Raw genomic sequence first — 20160 nt, forward strand, 5'->3', positions numbered from 1 at the left:
TGTCCATCGAGCTCAACCAGTACAACAGGCCTCTGAGCAAATGCCCTTGGAAGGATCTTCCTACGAAATTAGCTTCTCCTCACAGCAGAGGCAGAAGGCCAACGTCGAAGTGTTCCTGAAGGAAGAGACAAGCTCAGGATAAGCTCCAGATCACACAGCAATTAACTATTACAGCAGTTTATAACACTGTTATATGGTGTTGGATGTGCAGTTCGTACTGATGCTGAAAGTCTGATCTAATATGTTGCAAATGCAGAATGTTAACCTCCACAATAAAGAAAAGTAGTTTACAGTGTGGATGAGGAACATTGCTGCTCCATGTCTGGTCTGATAATATGCTGCAAGTGCAAGTGTAGCAGAATAAGCACCACAGCACAAGGCAGTGATAAATAACCGTAAAAGCAGTTTAGTGTGGAGACGAGCCGCATTGCTTCTCAATGTCTGGACAACTATACTGCAATTGCAAATGCAAAACACAATTAGAACACAATTACAGCAAGTCCATGCCTTCACCAAATTCAAATGTTTTACAAATGCTGTAGATTATGCCCCACACAGAAATCAAAATAATTTATTTTCACTTCCTATACCTCCTATCTGAACATTTTTTTCAGCACAACACTGATCTCGCTAGCTAGAACACCATCTATAAATGATTGGTGGCTGTAAAATGACTAAAATTTAAAGGTCTGGATGGTGCAATATACGAGGTGGTCAGAGAAGCCCAATAATGCCTTTTAGTTTGTATAGCCCTTTTAAGGGGCATGTTTCTCCCTACATAAGATATCAATGTACTTGCTTACCCCAAACACTGATTGGCTACTGTAGATACCTGATGATATCACAACGCACCACAGTGTGGTTTGTTTGCTCTCTTTGAATGTACATCGGTATTAGGGAAGAATTTCAATTGTACCCAAATACTAACACCAGCACTGCTAGAACACCACTTACCTGACATACTATTTTTTATGTAGTGCTAATCCATGTTTAGGAAACATGATGATAGATTCACGAAATAAAACAGGCACATTAGGAATTTACTATGTGATTCCCAGCAGCTACTTCAGGAGATGGCTGCAGTGATCACTATCTCACTTCAAATAAGTCTTAGCACAGGCTTATTTGAATATTCCACCACCACAGACATTACCCAGCCATATCATTCCACCATGTCTATAAATATAGGTGGTGCCAGAACTTGAAGAAGAGGAATGACACTGACAGATTCTCTTCAATCAACATAAAGATGGAATAAAAGAAAGCAGAAAAGACGAGAGAAGCATTGGCTACAGGTAAGATGACAAGATTCTACTAGCAACAAGCTCAAAATCCATACAGGCAAAATGCTAAAACCCAGCTTCTGCCTCCAGCTCACTTTCAATCTCAGAGTGAATGGTCCAGGCAGTGCAAACAATCAACAAGAAGGAGAGCCAACAACTTTGAAGTGGAACAAAAAAGTTTAAATTATGAAAATCAAAGCATGGAGTGAAATCAAATGGTTCATGTGTTCCAGGCTAGCAATCAGCTCTTTGCGAAGGAGCAACTTGCGGTCATCAGAGAAGAAGGCTGAAGAAGGGTCCCAGAGAAGAAAATTTTATCTTACAATCTCAATTTAGTTTAATGACCACAGTTGAACACATAAGAGGAATGAGTAAGTGGTCTGCTAAAAATATCTTTTTTTTACCTACCTGGGGATGCCTATTTGGTCACTTCCTTGTTAAAGGAATAACCAGGCACTACCACTAGTCTATCTCAATACACTACTCCAACCATATTTTTAATGTACACAGAGGTGTGGTGGAGCCCTTCTCATTAACAGTGGGAAAAGGGTGTCTTTTGGCATCAGGGAAGGCCTGCAAGGGTTACCCATCAATGCTTATGTGCCTACTTACTTTTGAATGTGGAAGTCATGGTGCTGCTGCCTGTGTAATCTGGGATTGTAATATGAAGAACAAGGTGCTGCTACCTGTGTTTTCTGGGGATTATAGTGCTGTTGCCTGTGTTAGCTGGGCATCATTGTGCTGCTGTCTGTGTATTTTAGGGGACACGATGCTGCTGTATGTGTAATATGAAGAATTTGATGCTGCTTTTTATGTTATCTGAGGAAGATAGTGCTGCTACCTGTGTTAGCTAGGGGTCAGGGTGCTGCTGCTTATGAGGTTTGGCAGACATGGTGCTACTGCATTTGTAATCTAAGGGTGTGGTCTGAGAGTGTAACCTGAGGGGTATGAAGTTTCTGCCTGTGTTATCTGGGTTATTGTGATGCTGTGCAAGTTAGGAGTCATGGGGGTTGATTCACTATCACTATAGCTCCCCTTACTGCACACTCAGCGTTCCTTATCAGAGTTAACATGCCTTATCAGAGTTAATGTGCCTTATCAGAGTAGCATAGCAAGCGCTGCAAACTTATGCCTGCTAGTTGGCAATGAAGAGAGCTCCACTCGTCCCACCCTGAGCCCTTGCAGGTCCAATCACTTTAAAGGACATTATACCCGCACTTTGATTGGCCCAATAGGCTGCCTGTCAAGTTTCCTGTCAAGTGACAGGCAGCCTATTGGGCCAATAAAAGTGTGGGGCTAATGTCCTTTAAAGTGATTGGACCCACAGGGGCTCAGGCCAGGAGGAGTGGAGAAGTCACTGCCAATTAGCAGGCATAAGTTCGTAGCGCTCGCTGTGCTACTCTGATTAGGCACATTAACTCTGATAAGGCACGTTAACTCTGATAAGGCACGCTAAGCATGCAGTAAGGGGAGCTATAGTGATAGTGAATCAACCGCTTGGTGACTCAGCCTTTGTTATTTCTTAAGGTGCTCATACACCTACTCAATTTCCCGGAGATAGACAGCAGATTCGATCGCTGTGATCAAATCTGCTGTGAAATCGGTACGCAAATGCTGACCGATCAACCGATTTCCGTCTGAAATTGATCGATCCCGTGGATCCGTCCGTGCGGAAAATTTCATTTGATCGACGGCGGGTCGGAAGTGCGTCGATAGCTGCATTCGAATGTCCGACGACCGACGCTAGCGGCAATACATTACCTTTTCTGCCGGCGTGTGTGACCGCGTTCCCTTCTCCGCACTGGGCTCCGGCTGGCTTCACTTACTTCCTGTCCGGGGAAGTTTAAATAGTAGCGCGCCCTCTACTGTTTTAACTTCCCCCGACAGGAAGTAAAGTGAAGCTGAAGCCCAGAGCGGAGAAGAGACAGCGGAGACTGGGGGACTCGCGCCAGCCGGATCAGGTAATGTATGCAGGGGGCGGCGGCAGCACCACAGATTGTGAATCGAATTCATAGTGAAAAAAAATTGAAAGTGATTCAAAGTCTGTTTGCAGTGTAGGCAGCCAATAGATCAATCTTTGATCAGATTCGATCACAGAGGGATCTATCTGCTGGTTGATCTGGTGGCAATCGACCAGTGTATGGCTGCCTTTACATGAGGAACATGGTACTCCTGCATATATAATCTGGGATTCATATTGCTGCTGCCTATGTATTTTGGGTCTTGGTGCTGTTGCCTGTGTAATCTTAGGGACGTGCTGGTGCCATTGTTATCTGGGAGACATGGTGCTGGTGCCATTGTTATCTGGGGAACATAGTGCTGGTGCCATTGTTATCTGGCAGACATGGTGCTTGTGCCATTGTTATCTGGGGGGACATGGTGCTGGTGCCATTGTTATCTGGAGGACATGGTGCTGGTGCCATTGTTATCTGGGGGACATGGTGCTGGTGCCATTGTTATCTAGGGAACATAGTGCTGGTGCCATTGTTATCTGGGAGACATGGTGTCTGTGTAATCTTAGGGACCTGCTGGTGCCATTGTTATCTGGGAGGCATGGTGCTGGTGCCATTGTTATCTGGGGAACATAGTGCTGGTGCCATTGTTATCTGGGAGACAGGGTGCTTGTGCCATTGTTATCTGGGGGGACATGGTGCTGGTGCCATTGTTATCTGGAGGACATGGTGCTGGTGCCATTGTTATCTGGGGGACATGGTGCTGGTGCCATTGTTATCTGGGGGACATGGTGCTGGTGCCATTGTTATCTGGGGGACATGATGCTGGTGTCATTGTTATCTGGGGGACATGGTGCTGGTGCCATTGTTATCTGGGGGCCATGGTGCTTGTGCCATTGTTATCTGGGGGACATGGTGTTGGTGCCATTGTTATCTGGGGGACATGGTGCTGGTGCCATTGTTATCTGGGGGTCATGGTGCTTGTGCCATTGTTATCTGGGGGTCATGGTGCTGATACCCAGGTTATCTGGGGTCATGGTGCTGGTGCCATTGTTATCTTGGGGTCATGGTGCTGGTGCCATTGTTATCTGGGGGTCATGGTGCTAATACCAATGTTATCTGGGGGACATGGTGCTGCTGCTGGTGTTATCTTGGGGACATAGTGCTGCTGCTGGTGTTATCTGAGGGTCATGGTGCTGATACCATTGTTATCTGGGGGACATGGTGCTGCTGCTGCTGTTATCTGGAGGACATGGTGCTGCTGCAGGTGTTATCTGCGGGTCTTGGTGCTGCTGCCTATGTTATTTGGAAGGCATGTGTTGCTGCTCCTGAAATATGTTAGACATGGTGCTGCTGCTTGTAATCCAGAGCAATATCAAATGTGGTATTTTAAAAAAATGGATTTCTGCTGATATTCACCACACCAATATCATAAACGCACAACAAATTGGAAATACAAAGTATTTGTTTTTTCAATTAAGTCCCATAATGGTAGTTTTGTTACAAGTAGCGGGTACACCTTATAACACCCTTGTGGCAAACTGCTGAGGATTTATCCAAAACAATTCAGACTAATAACATTCTAATATTGTTGGTTAAGGAACCATAGCGCACTGTGTAGCTTTCAGTGAGTCAGTGAGTTGGTGAAGTAATAGTCAGTACAGTGCAATATTCTTTCTCTACCTTGGGCATGGCCAGTGCTTTTATCCACAAGCAGTTATACTTTATGATCTAATCTTGATTAAGAAATAAAATGTGTACTAATGTTGCCTGAAACTTCCTTAGTGATATGTCCTTTGGGCTCCATTAGAACATGTCTAAATATTTCAGTTGCCTTGTCATTGTAGATTGTTTCCATTGAAACAAATAAACATGTTTTATTCTCGTGTTCGCTTCCAGTATCCACCCATTACCATGCCATGCATTCCCATCCCACACATATGGTTTTCCCCCTTCTCAGTAGAATGGAATGGGGAGGTCAGACAGACTCTTTAGACTGTGCAGTGTTACCTCTGTTTGCAGTAATCAGCATGTAAAGTCTATGGAAAAAATGTGAAATATGATAAATAGTCATGGATTTCAGCTGTAACTGTATAGCTCATGTACCAATCTTATGATTTATTATAGTATTTAGCAGTGGTGAATTTAGATTTCATGGTATATTCGTTAAAGCTTGAGCTATAAATGAACTTTCTATGTTTATTATAGTATGATTCCCATTTGGGAAAACGTTTCACCACACATCATTTTGTGTTTTAGTTCGTTCATGAATGAGGAGAATGTACATCTGCAACATTACATGATACAATGAAAGCTTACCAGCGTGGCACTGCATTCTTGCCATTAGATAAGAGCCGTGTAATGCTTTATCTCTGTGGGCATCATGCCAAAGTACAGAGTCACCTTCTTAAAACAGAAAGGGATTTCCGGTTCTCATATTCAGCACATGTAGTAAAAGCGAGACCACCATGTACTTAATGCTGACAGCCATGGAAACCAATTTATTGCATCTGAAGGCCAAGGTTGCATCCAGAACTGTTGGGTTATGGCCCTTCCATAACCTTAAATTTGCAGAGTCATTTTTTTTCATGTGGGTTACATCTGCTTGGGATATATTTGCTCTTCAGTGGTGCCAAGAATGTATTGCAGTACTCTAGTCCGTACATTATGTGAAATAATTTGGGGAGTAACAATACTGATAACTCCAGTGAAAATAAAAAAGTGCTTCATTTTTACAATAATTATGTATAAACAGCTGTTATTTCCCACAGTGCAACAAGGCTCCCACAGTGTGATGTCAGAACCATGGTCCTGACATCACATTGTAGGAGGGGTTTCACCACAATATCAGCCATACAGAGCCCCCTGATGATCCGTTTGTGAAAAGGAAAATACTTCTCACGGGAAAGGGGGTATCAGCTACTGATTGGGATGAAGTTCAATTCTTGGTTACGGTTTCTCTTTAAGTTGTCATCTTGTCGACAATAACTAGAAATGTTTGTAATGGGCTGAAAGGGAAGTAAAAGCTGTTTGCTAAGCTCTGCACAGTAGTGTTGCCTTCTTCACTTAGAAGGCAGTTGCAAGTCATCATATCACTGTCTACATGTTTCAGTGAAGTACTTACAGATTTCAATTTCAAACTGAATCAGGCACATGAGCTTCAGTATGTACTGTATAATCACTAGCTCTGTGCTTATATAACTACAGTCTGCACTAATCTCAGAAAAAAAGTACTTTGAATCTACCTGGAGTGTTTCTACAGGGCCACCATGGCAAAACACTATCAAATGTTAAATAATGTGTATGCATACAGATAAGATTTACAGTGCAAAGCACTTCAAAAATAGCCAGGGCCGGATTTGTACTTTCCAGCGCCCTAGGCCGGCTGTCACCAACCACCCCCCCCCCCTCCATTCTGTCCAACTCTAACTAGTTTGAACGGGCCCCCCTCTGTTTTGCTGCTTTGCCCCGTTCAACAAAGAAGCAGTGCATGCTCTGTCCACTCCATGTAATTCTACGCTCCTGTCTGCATGCACAGCAGGCGATAGTGTTCTGGGCTTGCATACTTCAGAAATGATGCTCATGTATGAGCACTCAGCAGCACTTGTCAAGTACACATACCCATAACACTCCCTCGGCTCCTGTGCACCTGCATACAGGAGTGCAAAATCACAAGGAGCCCCAGTGGACAGCGCTGCTTCTTTGTCCTCTGTGCTACTTGCTGCCGTCAGAGGCACAAATAGGGAACAGTGCAGCACAATGCAGAGAAGCCCATCCAAAACAGAGAGCAGGTAAGTAGAAGGATCCGACACTACACACACTGGCATAGATGTAGTGTAATGCTAGGTACAGATGATGCAATGTTCTGACATATTTACTGTCAGGTCGATTATTTCCATCATGTCTGATCTAATTTCAATTTTTCGATCAATTTGCTGTTCACTTCTATGAAAAATCATTCAGAAAATTGAGTGGAAAGCAGATCGGACATGTTGCAAATAGTCGATCTGACATTAAAGCTGTCAGAAAATTGCATTGTATGTACCCAGCATAAGCTCAGGTGTACTTTACACAGTGACAATTTAGCACTTAAGACAGATTTTAAAATCAGTCAGCAGGAAGTTTTGTAACAAAATAACACTTTTTATTGGCTAACCAAAAGAAAAACAGTGAGCCTTTGGTTTGTCTTCAGACTGTGTTACTGTATACAAGATGTTAGGCACCCAGCTATATATACAGTCAGCAGGAGACACATTGATTGTTTTGTAAATATAAATAAATGTAACACAGTTGTCATTCTGTTGCAAAACATTCTGCTTTCACTGATGGTCAACACAGTACTTTGCTGACAAAAACAAGCCAGGAAAGAGTTAAACTGTAGCAGAAACAATGTTGTTGTCATTCTCTAGGAGAAAAAAAAAGCCATAAATCTAACAGATCTGAGGTCTTTAACAGCACTGACCTACTAGTAATATACATCAGTCAGGGAGGGGGAGAGCTGCTAATTTCTGCTCCTGAATGCGTGCTGAATGAGAAAAACTAATCGGAACTCAAGAGTTCTGCTGCTTGAGCCCATATATTTTTCTTCTCACAGCAGATTGTTTGTCCCCTCTCATCATACAGGTGACAGCAGATGCTGACTGCCATAACACACACTTTGCAAAAGTAAGAGAGATGCAGGGATCTCTGGAATTTAGGCAGACCAGAGCAAAGCAGGAGAGGTGATTTACTTTGACATGTGACCTCTTATCTCTCCAAGTCCTGCGCCCTGCTAATTTTTATCGCCCTAGGCCATGGCCTCTGTGACCTTCCCAGAAATCCAGGCCTGAAAATAGCTCCTATACAGAGATGATGCCTGGCCTGCCTGTCTGTGTGCCATTATCAGGCAGCTGGACTGTGCTACGCCTGACCAGGGAGTCCTTTTGAAAATAAAGGAAAATATAGGAAAGCTTAAGAATCTCACATGAGGAGATTGACTAGTTCAAAAGTGACAGCTACATAAAAAAAGTCAGTTTTCCAGTGTGCATCCCACTCTGAGGCACATTTTATAATATTCCCACTCTGACGCACATTTTAAATTGTTATTATTATGTATAGAGTCGAACATACAAACTCCATGCAGGTAGTGCCTGGCTGGGATTCAAACTAAGTATACAAAGGAGGAGTCTACACACAGTCTTCCAGGAACAAAGCATGCAAGTTTTTATTGTTCCATTACACACACACACACATTACATTGTTCCATTACACTTCGGCCCCTTTGGTCAGATGTAAATTGCATGTGTGTGTAATGGAACAATAAAAACTTGCATATTATGTTCCTGGAAGACTGTGTGCGGACTCCTCTTTTGGATACTTGATTTATGCTGCCTAGGATTCCTGCTCAGCTCCCACACAACAAGATGTGCGTTATTTTTGTTTCAAAATTTGGATTCAAACCAGGGACCCAGCGTTGCAAGGCGAGATCGCTAACTACTATGCCACCATGCTGCCATTTTATATGTGCTGATACCTTTATTTTAACTAGTTAACGCCAGCTTGTTGGCGGCGTAATGTGGTGGGCACACATGTAAACATGCCCCCCCCCCCCCCCCCTGGTGTTCTCTGATCATCTTTTCATGAAAAGGTTTGCTTTAAAACTTCCCTTGTGCCCTGAAAAGTGTAATAGTAGGCCTTTAACTGACTTTCTAAACACATTAGGAAATTGCTGTTGAAGTGCTGATAACTTCTACAACGAAGTGTACAGGCTGCTCCCAGCTCATGTGTAAAGCCCAATCTACACGATACGATTCTTTGTGCGACTCGATTACGATTCTATTTACGATCCGATTAAATCCGACATGTCCGATCAGGATTCAATTCGATTCAATTCAATTTGCCATTGCAAAACAATGGCAAATCGAATTGAAACTAATCGAATCCCAATCGGACATGTCGGATTTAATCGGATCGTAAATAGAATCGTAAATGAATCGCACAAAGAATCGTATCGTGTAGATGGGGCATAATGCAAACATTGACAGAGATAAGCTTATACTTTAGGACACACACAATAAATTAGTATATACCAGTAGGTACACTGTTTTACTGATCAGATTCTCATGTTAATGCATTCATGTATAAGTACACTAGCACTTCTAGTTTTTTCACCAGTGTGAAGTGATGAGTCATTCTGTCCATAATAAGTGGTCCAAACCACAATTCAATTGAGACATAAGAGGTTTGGCCCTTGCTCTATAATAAACTCAAAGCAGCCCCATATGATGCACTCGCCCAGATCTCCCTCTGGCAAACACTGCAGTATACTGACAGAACATGTGGGTGGAGTAAGGACATGAGGCACAGAAGTTTTTCACGTATCTAAGTTCATTTTTATCTCAGTTATCACTAGAATTGTGAGATTGACAACTGAATAGAGAATCTCTGAGCACCAGCCAAATAGCTTACAATTGCTACCTCTGTTGCCAGAACTGGGCTGAATATGCAAACGTTTTATACACATGTTTCTTATTGGGCAGCACGGTGGCGTAGTGGATAGCACTGTAATATATACAGGATCTTCTCAAAAAATTAGCATTTTGTGATAAAGTTCATTATTTTCTGTAATGTACTGATAAACATTAGACTTTCATATATTTTAGATTCAAATACACACAACTGAAGTAGTTCAAGCCTTTTATTGTTTTAATATTGATGATTTTAGCATACAGCTCATGAAAACCCAAATTTCCTATCTCAAAAAATTAGCATATTTCATCCGACCAAAAAAAAAGAAAAGTGTTTTTAAAATAAAAAAAGTCAACCTTCAAATAATTATGTTCAGTTATGCACTCAATACTTGGCTGGGAATCCTTTTGCAGAAATGACTGCTTCAATGCGGCGTGGCATGGAGGCAATCAGCCTGTGGCACTGCTCAGGTGTTATGGAGGCCCAGGATGCTTTGATAGCGGCCTTAAAGTGAATGTTTACCACTTAAAAAATAGAAAAGTCAGATACTCACCTAAGGAGAGGGAAGGCTCGGTCCTAATGAGCCTTCCCTCTCCTCTCCCGGTGCCGCGCAGGATCCCCCGTAGCAGTATTCGACCAGTTCGGTCAAATACTGCCACTTCCGCAGCCGAAGGGATGTTTCGGAAGCCTTCAGGAGCACTCGGGCTCCCGAAGACGGGCCGCTCCATACTACGCATGCGCGAGCGTCATCTATGATGCAATCGCGCGTGCGTAGTATGGAGCGGCCCCTCTTCAGAAGTCCGAGTGCTCCCGAAGACCTCCGAAGTCCCTGTGGCGGCGGACGTGAACGGGGGAGCCAGCGCAGCACCGAGGGCACCGGGAGGGGAAAGGGAAGGCTCATTAGGACCGAGCCTTCCCTCTCCTTAGGTGAGTATCTGTCTTTTTTATTTTTTATGCGGTACCTATTGGCTTTAAGCTCATCCAGAGTGTTGGGTTTTGCGTCTCTCAACTTTCTCTTCACAATATCCCACAGATTCTCTATGGGCTTCAGGTCAGGAGAGTTGGCAGGCCAATTGAGCACAGTAATACCATGGTCAGTAAACCATTTACCAGTGGTTTTGACACTGTGAGCAGGTGCCAGGTCGTGCTGAAAAATTAAATCTTTATCTCCATAAAGCTTTTCAGCAGATGGTAGCATGAACCCACTTTTGAACCAGAAACAGCGGCAGAAGCGCCTGACCTGGGCTACAGAGAAGCAGCACTGGACTGTTGCTCAGTGGTCCAAAGTACTTTTTTCGGATGAAAGCAACTTTTACATGTCATTCGGAAATCAAGGTGCCAGAGTCTGGAGGAAGACTGGGGAGAGGGAAATGCCAAAATGCCTGAAGTCCAGTGTCAAGTACCCACAGTCAGTGATGGTCTGGGGTGCCATGTCAGCTGCTGGTGTTGGTCCACTGTGTTTTATCAAGGGCAGGGTCAATGCAGCTAGCTATCAGGAGATTTTGGAGCACTTCATGCTTCCATCTGCTGAAAAGCTTTATGGAGATGAAGATTACATTTTTCAGCACGACCTGGCACCTGCTCACAGTGCCAAAGCCACTGGTAAATGGTTTACTGACCATGGTATTACTGTGCTCAATTGGCCTACCAACTCTCCTGACCTGAACCCCATAGAGAATCTGTGGGATATTGTGAAGAGAAAGTTGAGAGACGCAAGACCCAACACTCTGGATGAGCTTAAGGCCGCTATCGAAGCATTCTGGGCCTCCATAACAACTGAGCAGTGCCACAGGCTAATTGCCTCCTTGCCACGCCGCATTGAAGCAGTCATTTCTGCAAAAGGATTCCCGACCAAGTATTGAGTGCATAACTGAACATAATTATTTAAAGGTTGACTTTTGTTTTAAAAACACTTTTCTTTTATTGGTCGGATGAAATATGCTAATTTTTTGAGATAGGAAATTCGTGTTTTCATGAGCTGTATGCCAAAATCATCAATATTAAAACAATAAAAGGCTTGAACTAATTCAGTTGTGTGTATTTGAATCTAAAATATATGAAAGTCTAATGTTTATCAGTACATTACAGAAAATAATGAACTTTATCACAATAGGCTAATTTTTTGAGAAAATCCTGTACAAGTACTTATTATTATGGTACATAGTACACATGTACATGGTACAAAACAAATATTGGGGAGAAAGGTTTAGAAGAATAAACTGATCCTGCAAGCTGCATCCCATATAACGTTACCGCTTGCATCGCATGGCGAGGAATAATCTCACCTGAATTGGTGTCTGGTATGCCCATACAGGGTTCCCAGCTGTAAAGCTTTGTCTCTCTCGCTGGGGACTGGGCAAGTAACTCTCCTTCCTGGAATCCGCTGAAGATCCTTGGATAGCTTGTGCCTGCTCTGACTGGCTGCACTCTGCGGGCGTGCAGCAGATAAAAGAAATACTTCTCAAACATGGTATCTGCCGTGTCTTACTCTCACTCACACCCCACAGCTACCTTTCACTTTTTACACGGCTGAATGCGACCTGCAGAGTGAAAAGTTGCATTGCAGTGCGGATTACGTCTCAATATTCATCTGGACTGAAATACACGCAGCAGTGTTGCTGTTAACAACCAATAGATAGGGTTTACCAGAGTTAGGTATAGAATACACTAAAACATTTGTTAGGTGTTAATTAAAGCAATTAATTAATTAATTAAAGTTAATTAATTTAATCCCTGTGTTTATACTATGTAATCACAATAAAAACATCTGAAAACATGGAAATCAGTCATACCTGGAATGATGACATAAAAATAGCCTGGTTTTCGTGGTTCACACACCACTTCATAAGAAGTCAACATCATATACAATAGCAGATAACTTGTGTCTGTAAAAACACTCCAGTCCAACCAAAAGTAAGTTGGAACGAGGCAGTAGCTGCTATGGATTGCCAAGTCCTGATTTCACCCAAATTATTCAATTGTGTGTTTTTTAACACCTAATAAAAGTTTTAGTCAACCCTTTATCTGACTTTGAAAAAATCGTGACTATCGGTTTTGCTACTGATATTTTGGCTATGTACCAGAAAATGATGAAATAACTAACTAAAGCTGTGAAGTCAGCATATTAATGACCAATAAATTGTGCTGGGTGCACAGTGATGTTTACACATATTTTTCATAACATTTTTTTCCCATGCTGAGTTGCAATCTTTACGCACAGTTGCATTTCCTTAAACTAAGTTGTTCCCAGAGAGTTTATAGTTGGGTAACTGTCAGGAACGAGATCAGTCTGAAACGTAGTTACTGTGCCAAGATTAGCATGGATAACATTTTCCCTGGGAAGAAGGACTTTGGATCAATTCTAATAAACATTCTATTACAGTTTAAACAAAACAACAAAAGCAGGTGACAAAAAAATCAATAAATGTAATTATATTGGTAGATTCAGCATCATGTAAATAAACTGTATGAGCTTAGATAACTGCTCAAAATTGTGTCTGCAAACTTCTATAATCAACATAGTTATCCTATAGTAATTTGTATAAAACTCTCTCTTTTACCACATCAAATTTAAATGGATAAACTTGATGTTTTATGGATACCTTTTCATGGCCTTAGAAATGTGCTTTTAAATAGACTGCTTTTGGTATAGTGAGTTTTAGGAGACAAAATCTGGCCTAAATTCCTAAATCTGACTTGCCAAGATGTGCAGTGTTTGTTTTCCTACTGAGTGCAGGAATCTCCCTGAGCTCTTGGTTTCATACAAAGCATCCAATATATCTTCACCCGGTTCCTTCCTTGAATCTTCATAAATATGACATGTTCCGCATTCCATAAAAAGGACAATGTTCAGAATATGAATTTCTCAGGCCTTTGGAGCTCTGTGGGAAAAGCAGTATGCATGTATGAGTACAAAGGATCAGCTTGGGGGTGGCCCTGTGACATTAGATTGGAATTGGTCTAAATTAACTCCCTTGTTGTGAATCACACACATCTACATAACCATTGATGTGCATGCACAAAACATGTCCAGTAAGGATCATTACATTTTTCTGTCATATTTACTGTTTCACTCAACAACTAAACAGCTTCTGTGGATCTAGCAAGACAGCAGTGCTGAGGCAAAGCAAGAGTTTTTTTTGTGCACAAGTCTCAGCAACTCATACAATGCAATATAACGTTGCGGCTATTGAGGAAGGGATAGTCTGCTCTTTAGCATACCTCCCAACTCGAAGGGCTCTGGTGCAGAACATACCAGCCGAAGCACAGCAGACAGTCCACAAACAGAGTAATGTCCCCAAAACAACATCAATGTCAAAAATACTTCTTTATTGTTTAAAAAATATAAAACATCTCACCGATGCATTGATGGTATGTTGCGGACATCTGTTTATGGACTGGTTGCTGGGAACATATGGTGCACCTTCGCGGCACTTGGCTATCAAGCAGCTTATCTGAAATTTGGTATGGCCATGATATAGGCCAGTGCTTGGAGTGGCTGGGCAAGCATCGGGGACAGTGCTCCAAATAGTATTAAGTTCAGCTACATTGTGGCCAAACTCATATCGCTGTAACGACAAGGGAGAGGAAAGCAGCAGGGTAGTGTAAAGGGGCCCATACACTGGTCGATTTCAGCCATCAATCCATCGCAAATCGATTCTATCAAATCAATCGACTGATTTGCGGTCTACAGGATGGAAAATCTAGGTTGATCTGCTGCTGGCAGCAGATCGATGGCCCATAGAGTTGCATTGGATCTAACGGTCCAATAACGCAATTAGATCGATTTCCAATAGATTTCATCCTGTAATCTATTGGAAATCTGTTCCTAGTGTATGGCACACATCAGATAGATTCCTGTCAGATTCGACTTGACAGGCATCTGACAGAAATCTATCTTATGGTCGAATCTGCTGCAAATCTATAAGTGTATGGCCACCTTTAGGCATTAAAGGGGGAATGTTAAGCTGGCCATACACTGGCCCGATTTGCCGCCGTTTCGACAGCAAATTCGATCACTGGGATCGAATCTGCTGCCAATCGTTCGTGCTAAACGCACCCGGGAGGAAATCGGATCGGTCCGTCAATCGCGCCGTGCGGGAAATTACCGTCGATTGCCCGCGGGTAGGGAGCGCGTCGCTAGCGGCGGCCGATCCGATCAGGTATACATTACCTGACGCTGGCTCCCGGGCATCTTCTCCGCGCTGCACCGCTCTGTTCCTGCTTCCATCCCAGAGTACATTAACTTACTGTTTCACTCCAGTGACCAGGAAATTCAAATAGAGGGCGCTCTATTTGAACTTCCTGGTCACTGAGTGACACAGTGTACGCTGGGATGCGGTGCGGTGCAGCGCGGAGAAGAGGACCCGGAGCCAGCTTCAGGTAATGTATACGGGGGGGGGGGGGGAGGGGGGACAGGTGGCAGGAGCAGCTCAACAGATTGTGATCGGTTTCAGGCTGAAATCGATTCACAATCTGTTTGCAGTAAAGGCAGCCATACGATCCCTCTCTGATCAGATTCGATCAGATAGGGATCTGTCAGTTGGTCGATCTAGTGGCAAATCGACCAGTATATGGCTACCTTAAGTGTGAGAATGCTAGACTGATAGGGAATACTTTGGCAAAAACAAATAGCATGGGAGGTGCATTTCCTTGAACAAGCCTGTAATGGGTACTTTACTCTGAAATGTATAATAGTGAGCGGGCATGAAGAACAAAGGAATCTTTTACCTACTTCCTAGGACAGGAAACCTGCTCCTACCTAGTAGGCTGTTCTTAGGCCTTCTGCCCAACAATGCGGTGTTAACCACCAGAGACCCAGTGTTGTAATATTATAACATCACATTTAAGCCACAAAAGGCTACAAAAATAAACTCTCCCCCATTTTCTTCTTTTTAAAACCTCATGTATATTACTAATAGGTCCTCCTGTTCAGTTCTGCACCACTATTGCATGGTTGAATGTGTAAATAGGCCTGTTTATCTGCCCATGAAGTCATACAACCCAGGTGCCTATTTGGTTCTTTGGAGGAAAAATCAAAATTTTTAGTCAGATCACTGATTGAATAAAAACATAATTTTTTATTGATCCAGAGCATTAATGGATCCAAACTATTCAGAGACAAACTGTGATTGTATGTGTGTAAGAAGTCTGCCATGCTGATCGAGTTCTTTAAGGAAACAATCAATAATGTGATCAATCAGTATTGACTGGGTCAATCAGTTTCTCTGTTTATATACAATTCTGAATGGTGCCCTTGATAATATGGAATTTGCACCAATAGTGGGCACCTTAAAGAGAAACTCTGACCAAGAATTGAACTTTATATCAATCAGTAGCTGATACCCCCTTTTACATGAGAAATCTATTCCTTTTCACAAACAGACCATCAGGGGGCGCTGAATGACTGATATTGTGGTGAAACCCCTCCAACAAGAAACTCTGAGGACCGTGGTACTCCTGGCAGTTTCCTGTCTGTGAACCTTGTTGCATTGTGGGAAATAGCTGTGTACAGATGTTTCCAACTGCCAAAAAGCATGCAGCAGCTAGATCACCTGCCAACAGTAAAAATGTCACCATGTAATAAATGTCAGAATGTAAATCAGGGATTTAAAAGATTTTACAATCGGCAAACACTGACTAAATCATTTATACATAATTATTGTAAAAATGAAGCACTTTTTTATTACATTATTTTCACTGGAGTTCCTCTTTAAGTCAGGAGATGTCAGATACAGAAGATGCCAGCACTATGTGGGTTATGTGATGCTTAGGGAAAGCAGTTTTTTCTGTGAATCTATTTTTCTTGAGACATCCAGTCATTTCAGTATATTGGCTGGTATCAAAGTAGCAGGGAGCCCAACTTCCCAAGATCCTGTGTATTTGGCAATCACAGGTGTAGTACACTGGGCAAGTATTTTTCACCGAGAGGAACAGAAACATTATAAAAAGTCGATGGATGAGTCAAAATACAGAATTTACATAAGCTATATAGTTCACTTATCTCTCAACAGCTACCAAAGTGTTTCATATATCTGTGGCCTGTGGCCCATAGCAACTGATATTTAGGGATTACAGATACTAAAGTCAAAATAAAACATACCAGCATTGATCTAGTAGTCTATGGGTTCTAAGGACCAGTGGAAATTAAAAAGGCGCCGTGTTCTTTCTTCTGTGTCAGAAGGCCACTGGTGCGGCAATATTAAAGCTTCATCAACACTACCTACAAAAAATGTAAGCTGCTAGAGTTATGGTCTAGTGTTAAACTAACCAATGCTATTCTAGTACTGGTGTTTTTTTTTTTTTTTTAAATCAATAGGGTTTTAACTTGCTCACTGCAGGCACATTCATACAGCCAAACCAGTACATAAGCACATCACATCTATTCATTTTTTATGTTTTTATAACAATAATAGCTGTTGGTTGAGATAATGGTTTAATGTATTTATTACTAATAACATTCATTTCTAGCTCCTCTAAAATGATCATGTGAGCTTACATAAACTGATGAGTCACAGTTCAAACAGAACTTCTGTAAAGTTGGATTGTGTATCCATTCTGAAAGCATGAGCAGCACAAAATAAATTAAGTGTTACTTTGGATCAGAGTTGTTCTGTGTGATATCTAATGTAGAGTTTATTGGTGGCTCTGAAATTATTGGCAGCAAAACCTTGCAGTCTTATTTTTCATAAACTTCTTGGATTAATAACTGAAGGTCATAAATAAGAACATTAATTTCATTGTTCTCTTATTGCACAAGTCAAAACAGAAGATTGGAGAATGTTGTTCATACTCAGGAATTGAGATTGATTTACAGACAGTCGCCAGAGATATCACTTACCGGTATATTAATAACCAGTAGAGAAGTGTTTTCTCATATTTATTAGTTTTCATTTCAGAACTTTAGGCTATCTCTTGTAAATGTGAATTCTTTTATTCCTGCCCATTGTTGCCTGCGTAGGATGTGTAGAACTCTACGATAAGCACACGTATTCCCCTACATCACAGTGGATGATTAGCGCCAACATCTTCCTTAGTGCTGTATATAGTACTAATCAGTACTTAGCTCCCTACAGCTGCCAAGCGCATGGCTCATGCCTAATAACCCGTGTTTTTGAACATGCCACAGTTTTACTGCATTTGTGCTGCATATGTAGTGCTTTTGAAGTTTGACTGAATGTAGCAGTATAAAGCATGGTGCATTTGGAATAACAGTGCTGTAACTCTTCCACCATGGTTCAGCTACTACAAAAACTCATCTACACAGGCCTAAAGCTTGGTACACAAATCCAATTTTTACTGGCCAATCAATGGCCAAATTTACTACCTCTATGTAATATGAGGGCCAACAGATTTTGAATACTATGGACAGATTGTGTAGGTGAGCTCTCATACTATATGGAGGTGGCAAAATCGGCTAATCATTGGCCAATTAAATTGGATGTTGTACCAGGCTTAAAGTAAACCATACAAATATTGATTTGTCTATTTCCAGAAGATTATCACATCAGTCGTAATTTGCGATTGATTTTTGCTGAAAATTGGTTGAAATGATCAAACAGACCAGACATTGGTGATTGAAATTTGTAGTTGATTTATTGGGTTTGTAGTTCAAGCTGAAATCTATTATAAATTGATGTGCCGTGCGTGGTAGGAATGGATCCCTCTCTGATAAGATTCAGATCAGAGAAGAAATGTGTATGGCCACCTTTACCCACTGTCATCAGCTTTTCCTATAAGTCACTGAATTGTTTTTCAAGTAAAGCAAAGTAATAATTTCCTATCATCTGATATTAGCATTGGTGTCATTACACGGTGCTGTTTTATTACATTCGCTTAAGTTTAGGCTTTGAGTACAAAGCCAGGGACACATATTTGTAACAGAGTCAAAACATGTCTATGTGATTTGTAATGTTTTACAGGTCATCTCTAAGTGTCATTGTCACCAAAACAATTATAAGGAGTCCCTCTGGAGTGAATCCCCCCTCCGCCCCCACTCCTGATATTTTGGAAATGAGGTCACTCTGCTTCTCCACCTACTTTTATTGGTCCCTAGGATACAACACAGATGAATCCCGACAGCAATAAAACTGTTTTTACATTCTCAGCTGGAGGCAACGGATGAGAAACGTATCACTGTCATGTTAGGGCTTCTTATTTTGGAAGAGCTGTAAGAGTCTCCGTGTGAGGACTGCTGTAATCTGCTGAGAAAGTTCCCCATGAGCTCAGCTAACGTGTTAAACTCGGGTTTGAACAAAACACAGAATGCCACAAAGCAGTGGGGGGAACTGACAGTATGAGTCAGTGATGTGAGCATAACAGTATCCGTATCCAACATTCACTCTGCCATTACTATGAGTGTATACAACCTTGGTAATATCATGTCAACTCATTTTCTCCTCTTTATACTCTACAGATGTTAATGAGTGTGAGATTGGAGCCCACAACTGTGACAGACATGCCACGTGTACAAACAACCCTGGGAGCTTCAAATGCAGCTGTAATCCTGGCTGGGTAGGGAATGGCATCAAGTGCACAGGTACGGTATACCCACTGCTATCCATACGTACTAGTATATTTTGTGTACAGTATAGTGTATTGTGTACAGTACAGTAAACTCAGTTTGCTGATAAACAGCATAGCCAGGCGGAACCCACTAAAATAAGCATACATTTAAAAGTTTTGATAAGAAAAATGGGCGCAAAATATTTTAGATAGAATGTCCTTAATTTTACCATTAGTCTACTATTACCTGTTATCGATGGTAGAATATCGGTAGTATTGCTGATAATCTACTATCACTTATCGTATCCTATTCTCACACTAACATTTCCTACAACTATACTTAATACTAACTCCCCACCCGCCACCCCCACACCTATACCTAACACTTACTATTGTCCCCCTCACTACTATTGTCACTGCAGACTTTAGCTACACAGATAGCCAAAATCCACTGCTCTCCACGCCACTACATTTGCCACTACAAAGTTCTACAGTAGTGGAATTCCACTGCCATAGTTTTTCCTCTCTGGGGTTTTTTTTGTTAATCATACTCTGACGCCATCACTCCAGAGTAGCAGAACTCCTTGTAGGCTGGCACCCACACTACCAGCAGTTGCAGGTAATTCTCTCATTTAACATGGTCGCCTTTGGTAGCGCCCATTTTTCCAGGCTGCGAATCACGCACGAATGACCTGCTTTGCTAAAGGAATGCTATTAAAGATGCTGGGAAACAGATATTTGAATTTTTTTGAATATTTGTTAACCAGTCAAAGAGAGAAAAGTTTACATGTAGTTACCATAATTCAATTATCTGTTTGTTTCTCCATAAAACTGATCGACAAATAACAATAATAACTATATAATAATTACAATAATAATTAAAACTGATCTACAGATAACAATAATAATAACAAATAAAGTTACCATAAAACAGTTTGTAAATTAAAATATATAATTGTATATGTTCCTATGTA

At 41.7% G+C, this 20160-nt stretch overlaps 1 protein-coding gene across 2 annotated transcripts in view; it reads left to right on the plus strand.

Annotated features, from left to right (window-relative positions):
- Positions 1-20160, plus strand: part of FBN1 (fibrillin 1) — a 291197-nt gene that overhangs the window by 195649 nt on the left and 75388 nt on the right. For both annotated transcript variants that reach the window (XM_068275426.1, XM_068275425.1), the window contains one exon: positions 19098-19220. In XM_068275426.1, coding sequence (XP_068131527.1) covers positions 19098-19220 — 123 coding nt within the window. The remainder of the gene's footprint in view (positions 1-19097; positions 19221-20160) is intronic.

This window comes from Hyperolius riggenbachi, chromosome 3 (assembly GCF_040937935.1).
Source record: "Hyperolius riggenbachi isolate aHypRig1 chromosome 3, aHypRig1.pri, whole genome shotgun sequence".
In the NCBI taxonomy this organism is placed as follows: Eukaryota; Metazoa; Chordata; class Amphibia; order Anura; family Hyperoliidae; genus Hyperolius; species Hyperolius riggenbachi.